Consider the following 19,547-nt stretch of genomic DNA (forward strand, 5'->3'; position numbering starts at 1 on the left):
AGCCATGGAGCTCACGGGATGACTTTGGGCAGTCACAGACTCTCAGTCTAACCAACCTCAACCTAACCCAACAACCTTACAGGGTTGTTGCTATGAGGATAAAATGGAGAGAGCAATAACTTTGTGAACTGCCTTAGCTTCCTTGTAAGAGGAAGAAAGGCGGGATATAGAGTCAGTGAACTCATTACAATCTGTCACCCATCCATAGCGTAGATTCATCATTCCACTCTGGCCTCTAGGACAAGGAGTTTTCGCAGTTCTTAGCATGCTTCAAAGGGATGGCAGAGAAATCAGTGGCAACCTGAGGGCCTGGGACAGACTTTACTCTCTAGGCTGCCCATTTGATCCTGCAGGATGGGAAAGAGTATTAAAGGATTTGGGGCATTGTTTGAGCAGCAAGATCTACCAAAGACCACCCCAAGACCATTTGTTCGTTCGTTCATTCATTCATTTCCTTTAATACATATTTCTATAACATTAAGGTAAAATCCCTGAGCATTGACATTAATTTTGGTGCCTGGGATAAAGCAGGAATCTACTAGGACTGGTCCTACCAACAGGCAGTTTAAGGTGGCCACCTCAGAGAGCTGATGGGGGAGGCATGTGAAGAGCACAACTGCGTGATTCCATTTATTTTTCTTACACATATTTATTGCTGCCAGACAAAAGAAAAAGTATTGGAGGGATTTGGTGGCTCAGGTGCCAAAATGACCTAGCTGCTCTTGGGTGCTCTGCAGCTTGATCTGGGTGGAAATACCATTTTCTGCATCAGCTCAGGCAGCAAATTGTCTCAGGCCAGCCCTGGTGAACTTCTCTCCTCCCCACTCTCAGCATGAATGGGTGCCTGGTAGGGGTCAAACCCCAACAGGAGGTCATGGATGAGAGACTTTTGGAATTACTGCTCTTTTTTTACAACCTTATTCATCTGTCTCTCGCTCCGGCCCAAGAAACAGTTACATAGCGGTGGAACAGTAGATGCCAAACACCCTGCTTGCTCAGGGGCTTTCTTAGGGTCAGTGCTCAGAAGATTCAGAGCTCAGGCAAAATATAGAAAAAATGCATAATTATGCACATACTAATTTACACATTATCTAAAGTGTGTGTGTGTGAGTGAGAGAGAGAGAGGGAAGGGAGAATGAGAGAGAGTTCATGTGTCTTTAAGGGATTCTGTCTCCTTAGGACGCCCCTATTTGTTCTATTTGTTAAAATGGATGTACGGAAACAGGAGAGCAGGGAATTTGACTTCAGAAAAGATTCAAGTGTCAGAAGCGGCAGGAGGGGAAGCAAAAAGCCAGCTCATCCAGGGGGATTAGGCACAAGAGAAGTGCTCAGAGTCCCTGTACCTTCCTTTCAGCAAGTGCTCATGGAGAGCAGGGTTAGATGACCTCCCAGAGAAGTCATACTCCAAAGAAAAGATTCAGGTTCAGATATTTCTCTGGCACAGAAAACTAGTTGTGACCAGTGGTGAAATGGCCATTTTTGGAGTGCAGACACTCATCTTGTCAGTCCTTCTAGTTGTGCCCTCAAGGAGAGTTCAAAAACCCAGGCAACTGCATTAATTCATATAAACACACCAGTACTAGCATTTTGCTTCTCCCCCAGCAGCAGCCCTTTGATAAGCCAAATCCATTTGAATTGTCTGTTCAATACCAAGAGGCCCCCATAAGGTCTTTGCATTACAATAATGAAAACATCTGATTGTTGGAAAACTTTCCCCCAGCTACTGGCTTGGCCCAGGATTGAGCATGGGTTATCATGTTAATTGAACCCAACTGTGTTAATGAAGGTTTGGCTTGTTAACCTTGAACAACACATGAAGAGAACCCATGGTTTGTTGTTGGGTTATGAACTGTGGGTTGTTCTCTCAGTTGGATTCAGAGAACATGATAACCATGATTCAATTTTTAAACGCGTGTCATCACGCTGCCTAAACCCTGTGAGTCTCACAGCTCCGTTCAAAGGAAACATGGAAGTCTAAAGATGATGTCAGTATCCATGTTCCCCAAAAGGTGCCAGTGCTGCATTCCCATGTGCCCCAACTTCACTGCAGCACTGGCTATGACCCTGTTGTTGTGTTGTTTTATTGTCCTTCCATACAAACCCAAGACTTCCCCTAGTACCTACTGAAAATCTGGGAAAGATCGGAGTAGGCTCTGTTGACACAGGTGGACCTACAGCCTGAGTTGCTATGAGCCCTCTTCATAATGAGAAGATGGCTTGCTAGTTTTTAGGAGAACCTGTTTTAGAAATAAGTTGTGTCATGCTGATTTTTAACTCTGTCACCAGATCAATAGAAGCATCTTTATCGTCAAGTAGCCATGTTGGCTGGGGCAGATGGGAGTTGCAGTCCAACACCTGGAAGGCACCCATCTGGGAAGGCCTGTTCTAGTGCTTTGCTAATCTGGGAGCTTCAAGAAATGACTGGCCTTCCTTCCACTCTCTAGAGCTAGCACACACAATGTCAAACACTCGCACACACCCCAGCTTTTAAAGTCACATTTCATCACTAACACAAAAGATACATTATTCTCACAGCCTTCTCTCCAACAACCGTCTCTTGTTTTAAGATCAAAACTCAGTTGCCCAGCTTGGACATAAGAAATAGTACATGTATAAGGTAAACAGCCACCCTCTTCTTTTTGTCGGGCCTGCCTGTAAGGGGGAAGTCAGAAGTGTTTCTTTCCAATAAGCTACAATTTAGCATTGCATCTGAATCTTAGGCTGTGGTTAATCTTGTCTGTGGGTTACTGAAACAAGGCAACTTCATAAAGGCAACAGTACTGATAGCTGTCTATTAACTGGAACTGGAGAGGAAGGCCCTTGAAGCAGAGGACTCCGCTTTGTAAAACAGGAGACATTGCCGCCCAAGAACTGCCGTTTAAAAAATATATGTATTTTATTGCTTTTTATTGAAAGCAAAACAACTAAAATAAACAGAGCAAGCTGAAATAGACAAAGTTGCCAAGGGAATTCAATACAGATCCAACCTATACAATCAGCCCCAAAATGTGTCCTGTTGCCTGTCTTCCAACACTCCTTGAAATTGTAACATAAAAGAAATCTTTTATGCAACAACAAATCCTCCAGTCAAAGAACTGCCATTTTAATTTTCTATAATGCTACTGACATGAGGATGGTCCCCTGACAACTCACACACTATATTAGAGGGACGCTACAGGACAAATGGCGAGAAGGTTATTAAGGTTCAAAAGGTACTGTAATTTTCCCAGGTCCAAAAGCCAAGATAGTTTCTTGGATAAGGCCTTATTGCATTCCGCTTATTAAGAAAACTACTGTGCCTTGTAGCTGCTTTCTCCAAGCATATTTCTTAGATAAGAACTGCTTTTGGCTTTGAGAAATGAAAGTGTTTGCTTTACTAAAGCACCTTCCTACCTCACCTGTCTCCAAGGAAGACAGGTTAGAGTTTTTGTGTTCTGACAGCCTTGGAAATAGAGGGAAAGAGGAAATTTGGGCTGCAATCCTATGCAAGATCAGACGGAAAAAGGCCTACAATTCCCAGCAAGTTCCAGACACGTTCTGCCTAACCTTGCCTAGCACTGCATCATAAAAGCTGGGCAGTACCAATTTTTAAAAGGATGTGTTATTTTTGAAGTTGTGGATGACCAGCACCATCTTAGAGGAGCATTTGCACTCTGATCGCATTCAGTAGGTGTCAGGATATGGCTCACACATGCTTGATTTGTCCCAAACTAAGGAAGTGTTAATTGCTGTTCTAACCCTAACCCTTAAGCTACCTCCAAATCCGAGACTTTTTCAAGTGTATGAAGAATGTGATTCTGCAGACCAACTTTGTCGCAGCTTGTTGTGTGCTGGAGGGAGGTACTGTTAGGGAGATCAGGCTCCACATCTTGACATTTGTTCTATCTTCAGACTTTTTCTTGCAATTAAGATTAATTAAATTCTGTGTATACCAAATTTTAGCTTCCTTTGTGTTGGGGAAGTACCTTTGGCACCCTCATTTAGTGAAACTCAGGTGTTGTTTATATATGTTTGTGGAAATGTGTTGTCAATTTAGCATCTGTCCTTCCATATTGTGTTTAGCTCTCTTGAGTATCTTTGAATAACAACATTGGAACTAGCACAGGAAATTGCGTGGTCCAGCCCAGGGGTCCCCATCGTGGTACTCCTCCAATGCTGTCCACAAGGAAGGTCCCCCAAATTAAAAAAAAAATGTTTGTACAATCTCCCCTTTGAAAATATCCACACATGGACTTATATGAAGTGCATACGTCTTTCTGGTAAATATATGCCTTGACAAAAGTGTTCCAAATAAGTATTTTCTAGTTATTTATCTTGATTTTTAGATATCGTCCCATTCTCGTAGGTTCTGGGTGGTTTACAAGAAATTAAAACCAACAATTTGAATTTAAACTAAAAAGAATCCTATTGAATAAAACTAATTTGGGATGGCTTGTCGGAAGAGATACATCTTTTACTTCCTCTTGAAAGTTACATTCTGGGATATGTGATGTGTCTCTCACAGCAGGCCCTTCCGTCGTTGAGGTGTAACCACTGAGAAAGCCCTGTTTGAATTGGTTGTTATAGGTCACCTTTTCAAAAACTTGAAAGTGTTTATCTTTCCAGTGTTGTATTATCATTCTTTTAGCTGTCGAAAGACTCAGAAAATCTACTTCCCCTTCCATTGGTTAATTTCCATGAAGCAGGTCAATAATTTAAAAGACCATGCACATCACTGATTATTAAAGACGGTTCCAGTACAAAAATCATCCATGTAATAACCTCCTTTAGCGGGCAGCTGGTGGACATTGCTGAAATGTTTAAACAAACCTTAGCTAAGTTGGACTGCCAACAATTACCCAGACTACTCAAACACTTATCAAAGAAACCTTGTGATTGTCTGAGAGACACAGATCAGCCTAAGATCCATAAGTGTGGCAGATAGATGCCAAAGTGGTAATCCATTGTTCAGATATTTTGCAGTGGGGCCCACAGTAGTTTCTCAGATCTTAAATCTGCTGAAAAGGATCGGGGACTGCTTCAGCCCCTTGGACCTCTGGAAGCTGAGTCCCTTTATTCTTCCATTGCTAGACTTTAAACTCCCTTTTTCTTGCCCATACAGTTCAACTGTTTAGAGGGAGAAGCTGCACCATATAAAATTCCCCCTTGTACTTTTTGGTATAATAATAGCTGAGCGTGCAGGCTCTGATTTTGGTAACACCCACATAAGAAATTCTGCCTAATGCTTAAAATTAATTCTGATCAATGTGGCTTTTAACAGTTCTAGATTCTTCAGTCTTTGGAGTCCCCCCCCCCCCACAAGGGAAATCTGTTTCTAATTTTATTCTATAAGTTGGCATTAAAAAAAACCCCTTACTTTTAAGAAAGGCATTTGGGCCCTGAACATTCACTCTACTAAATGTGGGGTTTTATCTGTCTTCTGAAATTGGATCCCTCTTTTTATTCTCCCATTTTGAACAGCTGTTTGAATGTTTTAGGGGTTATACCATTAAGATGGGTTTGAAATGGTTGTTTATTGTATTCTGTTGTTAGTGGCCACCTGAATCAGATGTCTAACGTTTTAAATAAGTATACAAGGTATATTGCTTTTCTGTTTCTGGCTTTCTCTCTGTTAGATATCCAAGGAAAGAATTCTGTTATTATCTGTGCTGCCCAATAGCCAGCACTCTCTGGGCCATTCACAAAAATTAAACCCCTACAAAACCACTCTGATGAACCCATCTTAAATTTAAAAATACATGTTTATTACTATGTCCTATGCTGATGTTTTCATCTTAGAAGGACAAGGGCCCTTTTTCTTCAGGATCAAGGGCCATGCAAATACAAGAGATAGGCCGGGGGAGCCATTAAAATTGTATCTTGGTTTTTTTATATTTATTCTTCGTTTCAGGCAGGCCCTGCCTCACATGACATTATTTGCTACCAAATGCATCCAGTTGTAGAGTGACTGTCCGTGCAAGCCTATAGAAATTTACTCAGAAGTAAGCCCCACTGAGTTCCAAGGACCTTACTCAGAGACATGTGGATATAATATTGCAGCCAATGTAACCTCACCTTTGAGGATCTGCTTACACAAGGTTGTTGCTGCTGCTGCTATTATTATTATTATTTTCACTGCTATTTAAAAAAGATTTTTACATTTTGCAATGCAACAGGTGAGCCTTTTCCAGGCTTGCAGACAATGGAGTGATGGGGAGAATAAAGCTACACCTGTTGCAATTCTGCCTGGTGATGCAGCTGTTCCTGAACTAAGTAGATCCTTGCCAAAAAGCGAGGGAGGAGGGAGCGAAGGAGTGACATACTCTTTCCAGTGAATGTTTGTAGCAAAAAATAAATATTCATCTCTTTTCTATATATATATAGAAATATATATATATAAATTTGGCAAGCAACCTAAGTCACTCTTGCTCCGCTCCTGCCCCACCCCTAGTTTCCCCCACCCCTCCAAAAAACCCCCCCAAAAAAGAGCCAAGAAAAAAATCGGTTCTGCAATTTCCTCGTGGCATTATGGGATGAAACAAGATGTAGGTAGAGAACAGCGAAAGGAGAACGCTACGTCGCTGTGGGCCGAGGCTCTGCGGCAGCCAATGGGGGCGCGGCGCGGCTGAGCTGCTGCAAGGGGAGGGGCGCCTATTTCAGCCCAGGGGGGGACGGGGCAGCCCGCCAGAGAAGGCTCGCTGGGGGGAAAGAGCGGAGGGGCTGCCGCTGCTGCTGCCGCTGCGACTACGCTGAGTAAGCGTGCGACGCTCCCGCCGCCCTTTGCTGATCGCCAGCACCGAGCACCATTTTTCGCCGTTCCTTTTTCCTTTGGCACCGGGCAGTAGGCGAGAGGCCCGGGCTTTGGGGCTGGGGGTGCCCTTGCAACCTTGCTTTGGTTGGAGGAAGGGGGGAGAACCCTTAATTCTTATTTTTTTAAAAAAAGTGTTGAAGGTAAGTGCGGGGTGGATGGGGCGGGGCGGGGCGGGTGCCGATGGATGGCGATCGCGTTGCAATTGCGTTGCAGTTGCGTGGCGTTTGCATGCCGTGCAAAACGCCTTTGGGCGAGACGGGGTTGGTGTGCAGGTGGGCTTGCACAGGGGTGGGGGAGAACCGGGTACGATCGGTGGGGGAGTGGGTCCCAAGGGGAGGTGGGTCAGCCCCGCTTTCTCTCCTTTCCCCCCCGTTTTTTGTTCGGGCTTAGCCCACGCCCCTTGCCTTTTGCACTTTTAAAAAACGCGCACACCCACTCCGCGATCGTATGCACGTCTACTCGGAAGTAAGCTCCATTGCGTTTCATGGGGTTTACTCGCAGGCAAGTGTGTATCGGATGGTAGCGTAGAAGTACGTTCGCTCCCCCCCTCCACGCCCCCAAGGGCCCTTCCAGTGGGTGTTGAATCCAGTTTGGTTGCACTGAACCTCAACTATTATTTTCCCCACCACCACCCTTGCGTGGTGGGGTGGAGAGGAGGACAGTGTCTAGCCCCCCCCCCCCCCCGCCCCGTTTCTTGCCTTGGCTTCCCTGTTCACCTCTGCACCAATCGTAGCTTTGGGATGGGAGGGGGCGAGATGCAGCAGATCCTTAAATTTTCCCTTCTGGATTGTAGGTGTTAACTTTCCCCTGCTTCTATTTGCCCTGGCAGAAATGCAGAGAAATCTTTGCTTCTTTTATTCCTCTCCCTCAATCACCACTTGGATACAAGGTCAATCCTGAAATCTCCAGGCTAGAGATCCTTTGGGGTGCTTCCCAGGGTGCCCTGTCTCACCTTTGATTTCAAACAGTTGGGAGAAAGGGAGCATCTTTCCTGCCTCCTCCTCTGCTTGCAGACCTCTTTGAAAGAGCAGTGTACATTTTGGGGGGGGGGACAGCTCCCCCAGAGGTTGCCTCATTGTGTGGCGAAGGGTGGAGCGGGACTTGAGCTTTTCTGTGTTGCAGCGTGGGGTTGCAGCAGGGCAGATCAGACTCGCTTTCACCTTCGCTATCCTTTGTGATCCGCTGGCAGCCGTGTCCCTGCCAGCCAGTGTAACATGGGATCCAGCGTGGATCCTTCTAGAGGAGAGCGGGAGGGGAGGGTGGCTTGGGTTGGCCATCGCCAGGCCTTTTTGAGCAAGTGAGAGGTTGTTGCCTCTCCTAGACCTGCAGGTGGAGCTGCTCTTGGGCAGGATCCAAGAATCAGAGAGCAAGTGTGGTGTTGGGGGAGAGGTGCAAGTGGGAAGCTCCCAGAGCACTTCTGGCTCCCTTAAAAAGAAGAAGAAAGGGAAGGGAACCTTGTGCTGGGGCGGCCCTCGCCCGCCTGGGGGTTGCATCTTGTCTAAATGAGGAAGGGAACCTCCTTTTCCTGGGAGTGTAAAATGGGCTGGGGTAAAGTGATTGTAAACAAACCGGTTCAGGTTTCCTAGTTGCTGGTTCAGCAGGCGGTAGCTCGCCCTTTGCTCAGGAACCACAGCTGCAGCCAGCTGGGGGATGCTGGGAGGGCACAAGGTTGTGGATTGTTAACCCCCCTTTTAGAAATACCTGTTCCAGGTAGTGATTTTTCCCCATTAGCACTTGCTTTGCAGCTCGGCTGTTGGCTTATGCCAGCACAGTCTCTTAGTGCGCTGTGTGTGATGAGGCTGTTGTGTCTTACAAGGTCAGGAAGGGTAGGGGCATGGCTGGAAGTTTCCCCACCACATGCTTGCGGCTGCCCTGTCCTGGAGGCCAGGCCTCTGTCAGACTACCTGGCCAAATACATGGTGCATCCAACCCACTGGCTTGCAGAACTAGGCCTGTGGTAGCCCCCTTTATGTTCACTGGCACAAGGGACCCATGTTGGAAGCGCTAACGCTGAAGCCCCTCATAGGGAAGGCTCTGTGGGGCGGCTGTGGAGTGCCCCGCTGAAACGTCATGGCCGTGTGTCTGTTACGAGCTTTTTGTTTTGGTATCCCAAAGGCCAAATAAAGGACTGACAACTCACTCGAGAAAGCATATAAATCCCACCGACTTCCATTTATAGTTGCGGTAGGATTAAGCTCAAGGGTGTCAATTTCAAGCGAAAGTGGCGAACCCTGATGGAAAGTGATGGGTGTGGCCCCGGGACTTCTGCTGGCTTGGTTTGCATTCTGGAAGCCCTTGCTTTTTGGCAAGAATAATTTTCAGGGCAAGGTCCGTGGCGCGGTGCTTCGCATACCTGTTTCCTAGGTTCATCTGGTAGGGCTGGCCCCCTGCTGCAACTCTAGAGAGAGACAGCCTGACTACTAATCTACTAATGTGTCTGTGTAAGGCAGTAGAAGCCATCACTACTTTGACGGAAGGGAAAAAAGATGTCTCCAGATACCCCATTAGGGTGTCTTCTAATGGTCTGCCCTTCTCTGTCCAGGATTTTGTTTGTTCTGTGTGCTAGAATGTGGTAGGATATTGCAGCAGCTGTTGTTGTGTTTCACCCATGGGAAACGCCTCTGTTGGCACCACCTGCAAAATGGGACCAGTTAGAGACCAAGGGGTGACTGCTGGTCAGAGCCCATCTTTGAATCGCGGGCAAAAAGTCTTGGAGCCAGGCCTTGAAGCTGTGAAGCTAGGCCTCTTGTCCCTCACGAACCACCGTGGTTCTCCAGCAGGTACCCCTTCTAGCTGTGGAATTGAAGGGCAAATAATTTACTTGTTTTGTCTCAGAATAGTAATGACAGAGTAGCTTCCAAGGGTTTTGCTGCAAACTGACTAGGGTTTTCCTCTCCCCCAGGTTCCCCGTAACTGTAGCAGCCTTTGATGCAAATGATGGTCCGAATTGTACTTTTTAACTAAAGGACTGTGGCCAAGGTGTGCATAATTGTAACCTTGACCGTGGCTATTATGTAACGGCCCCTTCCCTCCTCTTGCAAAGCATCTCTAATTGCTGTAACAAAGCTACTCCTTCTCTTGCTCATTGGCACGGTGCCAAGAGACAGGAATGGCTTGCAGTATTCAACTTCTCCTCCCTGTTCCCACTCCACCCCTGAGGAACTCCCCTTTTTAATGGGACTGGGTTTGGCTGGCTTGCAGGACACGTTGGGCTGCCTGCCCCTGGACGACCATGGGCAGGTGGTAGCAGAAGAACTAGAGAAGCAGCTCTTCTCCGCTCCTCTCACCGTTGGATGGCTTGAGGTGGCTCAAGGTGACTCCCATAAGGGCTGGTCTGGCTGATCTGGAAAGACGCCTGCTACCAACCTTTGCTCACCGAGGAGCTTGGTGCGCTTGAAAGATGGACACATTTCTTCCAGCCTAAATTTTTGTGGACTTTTTTTTTATCCTATCAGATGTGCAAATGTCAGAATTCCTTAATATATTGATCCTTTTAATTGGTGGTGTTTAGGACAGAACCTGGAACCATCTGTATACAAAGCAGGTATTTGAACTCAGAGCTCTGTTTCCTTCCATGGAAAGAAAACGTCCTGCATCTCCCAGTCTTCCCCAAAAAGCTGTGGAATGCTGGGAGTTACAGGACATTTTTCCGGCCTAAACCTGCATAGGATTGTGCCTTTAGTTGTTAAGGGCTTGCGAAAACTGTAATTCTGAGATAGATTGAGAAAATTGTGGCAGGAATTATAGCAACTTTCCCGAACTGACTGCCTGTGAGATTGTGTGGACTTCCATTATCCACTATCACCCTGGTCAGTGAATTACGCTCCTGGAAGTGGGAGTCCAGCACATCTGAATGGGAAATCTGCCTTGCAGAAAGTGTGTTCAGGATTCCTATGGAACAGCTGCCCCCTCCGCCCTGTGCCCTCCAGATGTTTTGGGCTGCAACTCCTAGGTTTCCTGATCCTTGGCCATACTTGCTGGGGCTGATGGGAGTGGAAATTTTAAAAAAATCTGGAAGGTATCAGGTTGGATGAAGTTGCTATATGGAGATTCAGGTGGATAAGGTCCATGGGGAAGAACTTCACAGCATTCCTCGTAAGCCATTCAGAGACTTTTTTTTAGTAATGGACAGCTTAGAAAAACTTTAAATAAATAAAAATTGGAGAATGTTGGGGTGGTGCTTCCTGAGTAAATATTGGGGCTTGATGCATGCTTGCATATGTGACAGGCAAGTGCCCCCCACTGCAAATCAAAACTAGTTTCTTTCTAAATGTGAAGTTGCTTTATTTATTAGTTTTATATCTCACCTTTTTTTAAGAACTCAAAGCAGCTTACCTAATTCTCCTCCTATTCTCAGTCTTCTTCCACAACAACAACAACAACAACCCTGTAAAGTTGGGCTGCAAGTCTGTGAATAGCCCAAAGTCACTTAGTTGGCTCCATGGCTGAGCGGGGAATAGAACCCAGATCGCCTGTGTCTCAGGCCTGCACCCTTAACCGCTACTGGCTCTCCTTTATTCTCTGTGCTGCTGAAAAACTTTGAAACATGTTGATCACCAGCATGAAATACTTGCTGGTCCATGCTGGCTTGGTGCTTTCCTGTGAGTAAAGCCCAGAAGCAATTATGACCTTTGTGTGATGCGTTACAAATGACATTCATCAATGTTCTTTAGCAGGGAGGTGGCATTTAAATCAGGGTCGGGGACTACAGCTTTCCTACAACTCCCATCAGCCCCGGCTAGGATAGGCTATAATGAACGTTGATGGAAGTTGTGATCCAGCAACAGCTGATATGAAGTATGTGGACTGGTTACTGCTGTTGTGGTTTCTGCCCTCTAAAGTCCTGGGAAAAGCAGCTCAGCGCATACATCAGAAATGGACTTCTGGGCTCCACCACCACCAGCACAAAAGTGTTATTCCTCATTTATTGTGGGGACAGCCATATTGTTCTGCTGAGTCGGAAAGGGGTGCTTAAACTTGTAATGTGGCCGTGTTCAGAAAGACAGCTCCAGCTCCGCAGAAGCTGCTTCCATCAGTTGAGCCCTTCGTAATCTTGCAGCATCCCTGAGAACAGCTGAAAGAGATGTCTGTCTTCACAATGTGTGCGAATGATTGGTTGTGCATGGCTGTGAACTGCCACTTACAAAGCACACTTCCATATGGCCAAGTTATTTAAGTGGGCAGTGGTTCTGCCTGGGTGTGGAAAGCTGTTGGGACTGCAGGTTTTTGGCAGCCGTGGGTGAATTCCTTCACCTAATGGTGGCTTCAAGCCCTTGGAAGCAGATGGGAGGAATCCGAGTCCCATTGATGACATTGCAAGCACAACACTCTGGGAAGTAGAGGCGTCTGCCTGGAGCAGCTTGCAGTCTAGAATTCCCTGTAGGAGAAGGAAATTGGGGGCAAGATTAGGGGGAGAAATTCATGCATCTGTTTCCATATTTAGACAAGTGAGGACCAAGGGGTCACCTCAGTCCAAAATGCGAGTGTTGAGAAAAGAATGGTATATTTAATGCATTTATTTCCCAGCATTCTCCCATTTACATGGAATCCAGTGCAGCATACAGCATCTTCCTCCTGATCTTTTCTCCTCCTAGCCACCCTATGAGGCAGGTTAGACTGAGGGCCACGGACTGGCCCAAAGCCGTGTGATGAGATCCATGGCTGAGTGGGGTCCAGATCCTGGATCTCAAGTCTCAGGCCAACATTGAACACTACACCATACTGGAAGGACGTCATCCTGCAGTTGTTCTGGGAAGCAGTTGCCGCCATAAGAGAGGCAGCAAGGGGCAGAGAGTGGAGGCATTTCAGCTCCCTGCCAGAGGAGGCCCAGTGGGCACCGCCTTGTCTTTCACCAGCAGCCCACAACCGTTTTAGTCAGCCCTTGAAGCTTGTCTGTTGTCGAATGGGCTGTTCATGGGTCGATTCTTTTATTCTCTTTTGGATTTACTAAAACATAAAGGACAATTAAAATGTGGCGATGTGGTTTTTAAATTTTTGCTGTCCATCTTGAGCCCCAGTAAAATAATAATAGAAATTTGAGGGAATGCGGCTGGGTGAGCAAAAACTACCGCTGGAGTTGGAGGTAAATATGAAAGGAAAGGGGTGTGGGTAGGAAGGGCTCTTAAAGCACAAACCAGGTGCTTGGATGGGATCCAGATATGGATAGTAAGCCAGGTTAGGACTACAGGAGATGGTGCTATAGAACTAAAATAGATTCTGTGGTTCTCCAGATGTTAAGAAGAGTCATGCCAGATCCGGACGAAGGGTCCGTCTATTTCAGTTCTGTTCACACAGTGGCCATCTAGCCACGCGCATGGGACTGGGTGTTCCTCAGTGGCAGTTTTCCACTCTCTGGAGCTTCCCAGATGTTGTTGAAATACGGCTCCTACATTGGCTGTGCAAGCTAGGGCCACTGGGAGTCACAGTCCAATAATATCTGGAAAGCACGCATTCTCCACCCGTTAAGGAAGGTTGACTTAAAGCTCAGATGTTCATCCCCTTTGCAGTCTGCAGGGGCTTTAATTTGAAGACTGCATGTATCTGTCTGTGTGGTCCTCCCTTTCCTCTGCTAGATTTCATTTCTCAATTCACATTTCTATCAGATGATGGGAGCTGCGTCCAAAAGTTGTAGCCTGGCACTTCTGGAGCTCCTTAGCACACTCAAGAGGCTTGCCATGGAGGGAGGTGCTGTAGAAACTTGGTTTTAAACAGAAAGGAAGTTCACGCCTAAGCCAACAAAGTGATCTTTCTTCGGTTGCCCCCCATGAGAGATGGCGTGCGTGTTTTGTAGGGGCGTTTGTGCCCTGCCAAAAGCACGTGCCACTCTTGCGTGTCAACTGCCAGTGCATTACAGAGTGGGGAGCAGCTGCTTTCCCCCTTGGCGCCTTCTCTTCCCACATGCAGGAAACCTCTGCCCCCTTTTCAGTGGGGCAACTTTTCAGACATGCCAGCATTCATTTGCAGCCCGCAGCGGTACAGTCCTGGAATGTCTTTGCAGTTCGGTTTGGCTGGGCACGGAGATGGGCCCTAGTTCGAAGCCAAGCAGAAATAACTCTCTTGTTCTGAAAGCCGCTAGCTTGGCAAAGCTCGGCACGTGAATGCCGATGTGGGCTGGACTCCAAGGATGATGGGTCATGTTGATGTGACATCTGGGCTTGGCTGTAGTTGCAGCACTGATGACTAAAGTCTTGCCACCGCCTTCACCCATCGATCAAACTTGATATGATGGTTTTGCAAAGTAGCTTGGAATGGGATTATTCATTTCTTTATTTGAAGTGGGTTCTGTCACCCTCTGCAGCAAGATTCCCTGGATCAGTGATGTGCAGTCAGTCACCCTTCCTGCAGGTGAACGGACAAGGAATGCAAGGAGAGGAGGATTGCGTGGGAAGAGCAGGGCTGATACAATGGCCCTGTTACCTCTTCCCGTCCCCCTTTCCACATCCTGCGAGTCGTGCCTGTTCAGGTGGAGGGGCTTGGCTTTGCAGACTGCACCGTGTATCCATTCTTGCTTTTCAAATTACCTCTGGGGCTTCTCTCCCATCACTGTGCCTCTGTCGTTTTGAGTCTGAAAACCTGCTTCGATGCTAGAGGCTCCCATGAAGTGCTTGGGCTGGGTGGATGAGGAGAACTTGGGGATTTCTTGTTCTTGCTACAGTTTGTGCCTGAAATTTGGGGCTCCTAGGAACCTGCTGTCATTTGAACAGAAAGTTGTACACATGAGAGCTTGAGGAGAACTTATGCTCAGGAGCATCTTTCCATTCGAGTGCTTGTGGCCCACTGGCTGCGCCTTCATACCTCACTTGGTCAAGTTCTCTGGTTGGTCTACAGAAAAGGGTGTACATGCGATAGAAGAAATGGCTGCTAGTCTTTCAGTCTATTACTGGCAGATTGCCTACAGCTGGACTGGGGAACCTGAGACCAGTGCGCTGTATCTAGCCCACTTGGCTTCCAGTATCCAGATGGCTTCGCTGCTTGTGCCTTCCGCTCATCGTTCGCTGCTTTTCCAGCTTTTGCATATTCTTCCCCTGAAAGGTAGAAATAACTCTCCTGAGGCCTTGATTCTCGTAGGAAGTGCTAAGCCAGGCTGGTCTTTTGGACCAGCCCCTTTTCTGTTGTCCCTGCCCACCTTTGGAATGCTCCCGCCCACGAGTCTCCAAAATTTGGCAGGGACGAGTTGTGCATACTTCCTTGTGGACTTTGTGGGTTTCTTTGTAAAGCTGGTAGCAAAAGGCTCAGGTTCTCCTGGACATTAAACTCCCACCGCTGTGCATCTGATTGCAGCAAAGCACATCCAGTTGCACAAGCCTGGTAACAGGTCAGTTTTGCCCGTTCAGAACATCTTGAGCTGTTCTGTAAAGCTGGAGAAGGTTGAATGGGAAGCGCTCCTGGAAGTCTGGTGGTTTGGCCTTCACCTCTGCCCCCTTCGCCACAGGTTCAACATGTCTGACAGGAAGGCTGTGATCAAGAATGCGGACATGTCCGAGGACATGCAGCAGGATGCTGTGGACTGCGCCACGCAGGCCATGGAGAAGTACAACATAGAGAAGGATATTGCCGCATACATCAAGAAGGTACGGGGACAGCTGGTCGGGGGGATGGCTGGTCGGGGGGATGGTAACAGGAGGCCTGTGGGATCACACCAGGGTTTCAGCTAGCGCTAGGCCTACCTGAGGGGTCTGTTGCTTGTGAAGTCCCCAGCAGGTGGGCAGAAAGTAGGTCATCTGTATTTGAGGGTTCAGCTCCCAGCATTTTTGGCCATTGGCTGTGCTGGCAGAGGCTTCTGGGAGCTGAACTCCAAACCTCTGGCGGTTGTACATTATGCTTCTCCCCTGATTGAGATGGCTGTGTTTGAGGGCTTGGATCAGAAGGACGCCTTAAGGGGCAAATTCCCCTGCCTCTGGTACCCCTGAACCTAGCAGCTGCTTTTTTCCTTTGTGACATAGCGGGATTATTATTAAATTCCTAATTAGGTATTCATATTCATAATAGATTTATATTCCACCTAGCACATCTTTCTTTAAAAAAATCACAATATGCTTTTCACATTTTGATTTCAAGATTCATGGTAATCAATGCCAAAAATACACAGCAAAAGTAAAACCAAGTCCATACCATACAAGCAAACAAGATAGACAGCACATTCCATCAGGGAATGCGGCTGTTGTTCATTATAACCTGCAGCAAAGTGCTCTTGATTCTTTTGAATATTTAGCCTTTCAGTTTAAAAAAGTAAGAAAGAATTAATAGAATAAGACTATAAAGTAGGGCTATACTTCCCAGATTGGTCTAATCTGGTTTTATTCGTAGGCTGCCTTTCTACTGGAATCAGTATCCAAAGCAGCTTACAGGAAATCTTTCAATAAAGCCCCTTTTAAATGATGGATGGGCTGTTGGGGTTTTTTGGCAGGGTTCAAAAAAAACTCTGTGAGTGGTTCATTTACCTGCCTGTCACGCAAGGGGCTGGGAAGAGAGAGGCAAGGGCTGGTGGGTGCCCTTGGTGGAACTGCTGTGATGGATACCTGGGCAGCCAGGAGTGTCTTTAAAAGGACAGGTAAAGCCAGCTGGAGGCCTTGGAGAAGAGACCCCTACCTGCAACCTTGGAGAGCCTCTTGTGTGTAGATGGACAGACAGACCAGTGGACCGACTCGGTGCATGGCAGAGTCCTACATTCCCATGAAAGCACTGGCAGGAACCCTGCATCAGTGGGAGAAAACATGTGATTGCTGCAGGAGGATCCAAGTGCCCCGGAAGCCTGTCAGTTTAAAGGGTCCATTTGTCAGGCCTGGATGCGACATGTAAGCCAGAGCCTGTCACATTAACAGCGAGCCGAGAGCTGTTGAACCAGGAGCCAAACCCCAGCCTTCTTCCCAGTCAGGGTTTATTCTAAGGAGTAAACCAGGAATCTGGTGCAATGCATTGTATGAATACCTCCCATAATTTTTCCAGTAGAAAATGACAAAAAGGATGGACATTCATATTCCCAACTTCCCAAAAGTGGCTTCTACAGTTCTACAACACTTTTAGTTTTTTTTTTTTTTCTTTAAACAGTCGCTCAAGACATGCCCAGTAGAATAAACCTGTGGGTTACTCTTTGCTGCAATGAGTTTATGGAACCTCCGCATTTGGATACTGGGCATAGTCTGCTTGCAAGCCCTGGAGGAATGCAATTCAACTAGAAAAGGAGTGTTGATACTTTCCACCTGAGGGCCAGATTCCATTTCAGAAAAAGTCTTGGGGTTGGGGAGGGGCCGGAGACACTGGCAGAAGGGGCAGGGATAGCATTGTCAGCACGTTTTAGTTTCCCAATATCTTACCTGTAGTAGCTAAGCCTTTGGAAAACATCTTAGCCATGTAGGCTGAGCTGGGGGGTTGGTCCTGCTTTAACAACTCTTTCTTTTCTCCCCACCTCATTTTTGCCCGCACTCCAGGAATTTGACAAGAAATACAACCCCACTTGGCACTGCATCGTGGGCAGGAATTTCGGCAGTTACGTAACGCACGAGACGAAACATTTCATCTATTTCTACTTGGGCCAGGTTGCAATTCTCCTCTTCAAGTCAGGCTAGGAGGTGGGCAGTGGTGGGGTAACAACGGCACGCGAGGAACACGGACTGTTAGTGAACTGAAGACGGGAGGTTCAGCTTCCCTTACCATGGCTGCACCGCTGCATGGACTGTATACTATATTTAATGTGTATATGTTGCAGTTAAAAAACCCCTACAGTTCTTTTTGCTTTGGTCACCTGGGGAAAGAAAGGCAGTGACTTGTTTTTCCCTTTAGTTTTCAATTACTGCTTTTTTTTTTTTTTGCTTTTTTTTTCCTTTTGCACTAGGAGAACTGTCAAATGTTTCAACCATGGCCTTTAAGTGCGAAGAGCTAATAAATTAAAAACGAGAAGTCCACAACAAACATCCTTTGGCTTAACTTTCTTGGAAAAAGTCTTGAAGCTGAACTTGAGCAGACAATTAAAAAGATAAAAATACCATTGGAAGGGTACCCAAAGCTAAAGTCTAAAGTGTCTAAAGTGAGGTACCCAAAGCTTTTTTTTTTTTAAAGAAATCCTGCCAGACATTCTCTCCCAAAGACTACCTTATTCTCTTGCAAAGTCACCTTAGTCATGAAAGGGGTAGCAGCTACTCTAAAGGGTCACCTACTCTCTCCAGTTTGCCCAATATTGTCTCCAGTAGAGCTTGGGAAAACAAAGCTGGTAATTTAGCTGTAAAATAGAATTAGGGTATAAATAGCATCCTGACATGTGCTTTTGGCCTGATCCTCCATATGTTCTTTCTGCCCACACACCCACAGCAATTTCAAGGAAAAGTACTCTGTGTATGGAGTATCGCCTGGCCACTCCTCTCATGATCATTGCAGTCTGGTCTCTTTCCTATCCTTGTTCTGATGCGTCGTTGCCTTATTGTGGTTTGCTTCCAATCGTTGCTTTGTGGGCAAGGTGCCCAAAATTGGTGGCTTGGTTTTGCAGTCTTTGTCTTTACTGGAGACAATCATGATCCCCAAATTCTTTTTCTGTGGTTACTCTACCCCACCCCCTGCCCCAAATGCTTCAGCATCTTTGAAAGTAGTTGTGCAAAGATCCCGCAACCCGAAACTGCAGATAAGTGTCTTCATGGGGCTTTCTTAACATTTCTAGTGTAGTCTTCTATTTCAGCTCTATTGTGAAGAACTGTCAGGCTGTTTCCCTTTTTCTCGCCCACCCTCAGGGTTATCCTTGAAATCCAGTGATGGCGTTTGTCAAATCTCTGGTTCCTTCTGCAGTTAAAGAACCTACAAATTGACACCAGGGCTGGAGTGACCGTTTCCTTTGCCCTCTCCCAGACCAGCCAAACACGCAGTCAGTGGCTTAATATTGACTTCAGGGCGTGGATTGTAACCATGTCAGCATCTGTCCGTGCTTGTGTGCCTTTGGGATCAGTAGGAAGGGAAGCATAACCCCCCTCCCCCATTAAAATAATCTTTTTCTCTGACTGCAAATAACTAGGAAAACCCCAGCTATCTCTCTGAAGAACGAACAAGTTCATGTGTCTGTGCAAAATCGAAAGTATGCCTAAACTTTGTACAAAATCTCAGTAGAACCATAGAGGTTGGTGTTGCTGTTGTATTTCATGTTATCCGGCGTCTCCCATCTAACAGGATTGAGGGCGTGGGATGGGAGGAAGGCCCGACAAGGTGCCTTCGGTGACACGGGAGCATGGTGGAGGTTGTGTTCATACAGGTCTGAACAAAGAGAATGTCAGTTGGTTTCTTTTTTTTCTCTTCCTGACCCCCCACCCATGCATGAGTCCGTGAAAATGCTCACACTTCATGGAGCACAAAAACAAAATTTTCCTTCTTAACCGCAGTTGCTCAAGATAGACCTTTTTATTTTTTTGAAAACATTAAAAAGGAATTGACACATTTAAGAATGGTGTCCTGTTTGGTTCTTCACAGGTGAGATGGGGGGGGGGAATCTTGTGCACCGCATTCCATGGAGTTGTGGGTTGGGTTTTGCACCTGATCTTAGCCGTCATCCGAGGCAAACTGGGCATGGGGGGAGATATGTGTTGCTCTCTAAATGGTCCTTACGAGTGTTGAGCCTCACTAAGCCTGAGAGAGGAATAATCAGAGAAGCTTGTGGGAGGGGGCAGATATCCTGGTAGTGGGCAAACCAAAGCCTAAAGGGATGCCCCCTCCCAGCTAAAATCTTTCAGTAATTTCATTATTGTATTTCCATATTGTCGAAAGTCAAGCTATCTGGATGACA

At 46.6% G+C, this 19,547-nt stretch overlaps 1 protein-coding gene across 1 annotated transcript; it reads left to right on the plus strand.

Annotated features, from left to right (window-relative positions):
• The first annotated feature begins 6,671 nt into the window (after nucleotides 1-6,671).
• Nucleotides 6,672-19,206, plus strand: DYNLL2 (dynein light chain LC8-type 2). The gene is made up of 3 exons (XM_044430303.1): nucleotides 6,672-6,930; nucleotides 15,222-15,360; nucleotides 17,218-19,206. The coding sequence occupies exons 2-3, from the start codon at nucleotides 15,229-15,231 to the stop codon at nucleotides 17,353-17,355; spliced, it is 270 nt and encodes an 89-aa protein (XP_044286238.1). The 5' UTR covers nucleotides 6,672-6,930; nucleotides 15,222-15,228; the 3' UTR covers nucleotides 17,356-19,206.
• The last annotated feature ends 341 nt before the right edge of the window (nucleotides 19,207-19,547 follow it).

This window comes from Varanus komodoensis, unplaced genomic scaffold (assembly GCF_004798865.1).
Source record: "Varanus komodoensis strain SLA01 unplaced genomic scaffold, ASM479886v1 scaffold20_1, whole genome shotgun sequence".
Lineage (NCBI taxonomy): Eukaryota > Metazoa > Chordata > Lepidosauria > Squamata > Varanidae > Varanus > Varanus komodoensis.

What these genes read in the sequence shown, in the direction of transcription:
- DYNLL2 (XM_044430303.1), top strand. Translation starts at nt 15,229, where the DNA reads ATGTCTGACAGGAAGGCTGTGATCAAGAATGCGGACATGTCCGAGGAC. An exon ending in TTGCCGCATACATCAAGAAG is followed by an intron (nt 15,361 to 17,217) that starts GTACGGGGACAG and finishes CCCGCACTCCAG; the next exon opens with GAATTTGACAAGAAATACAA.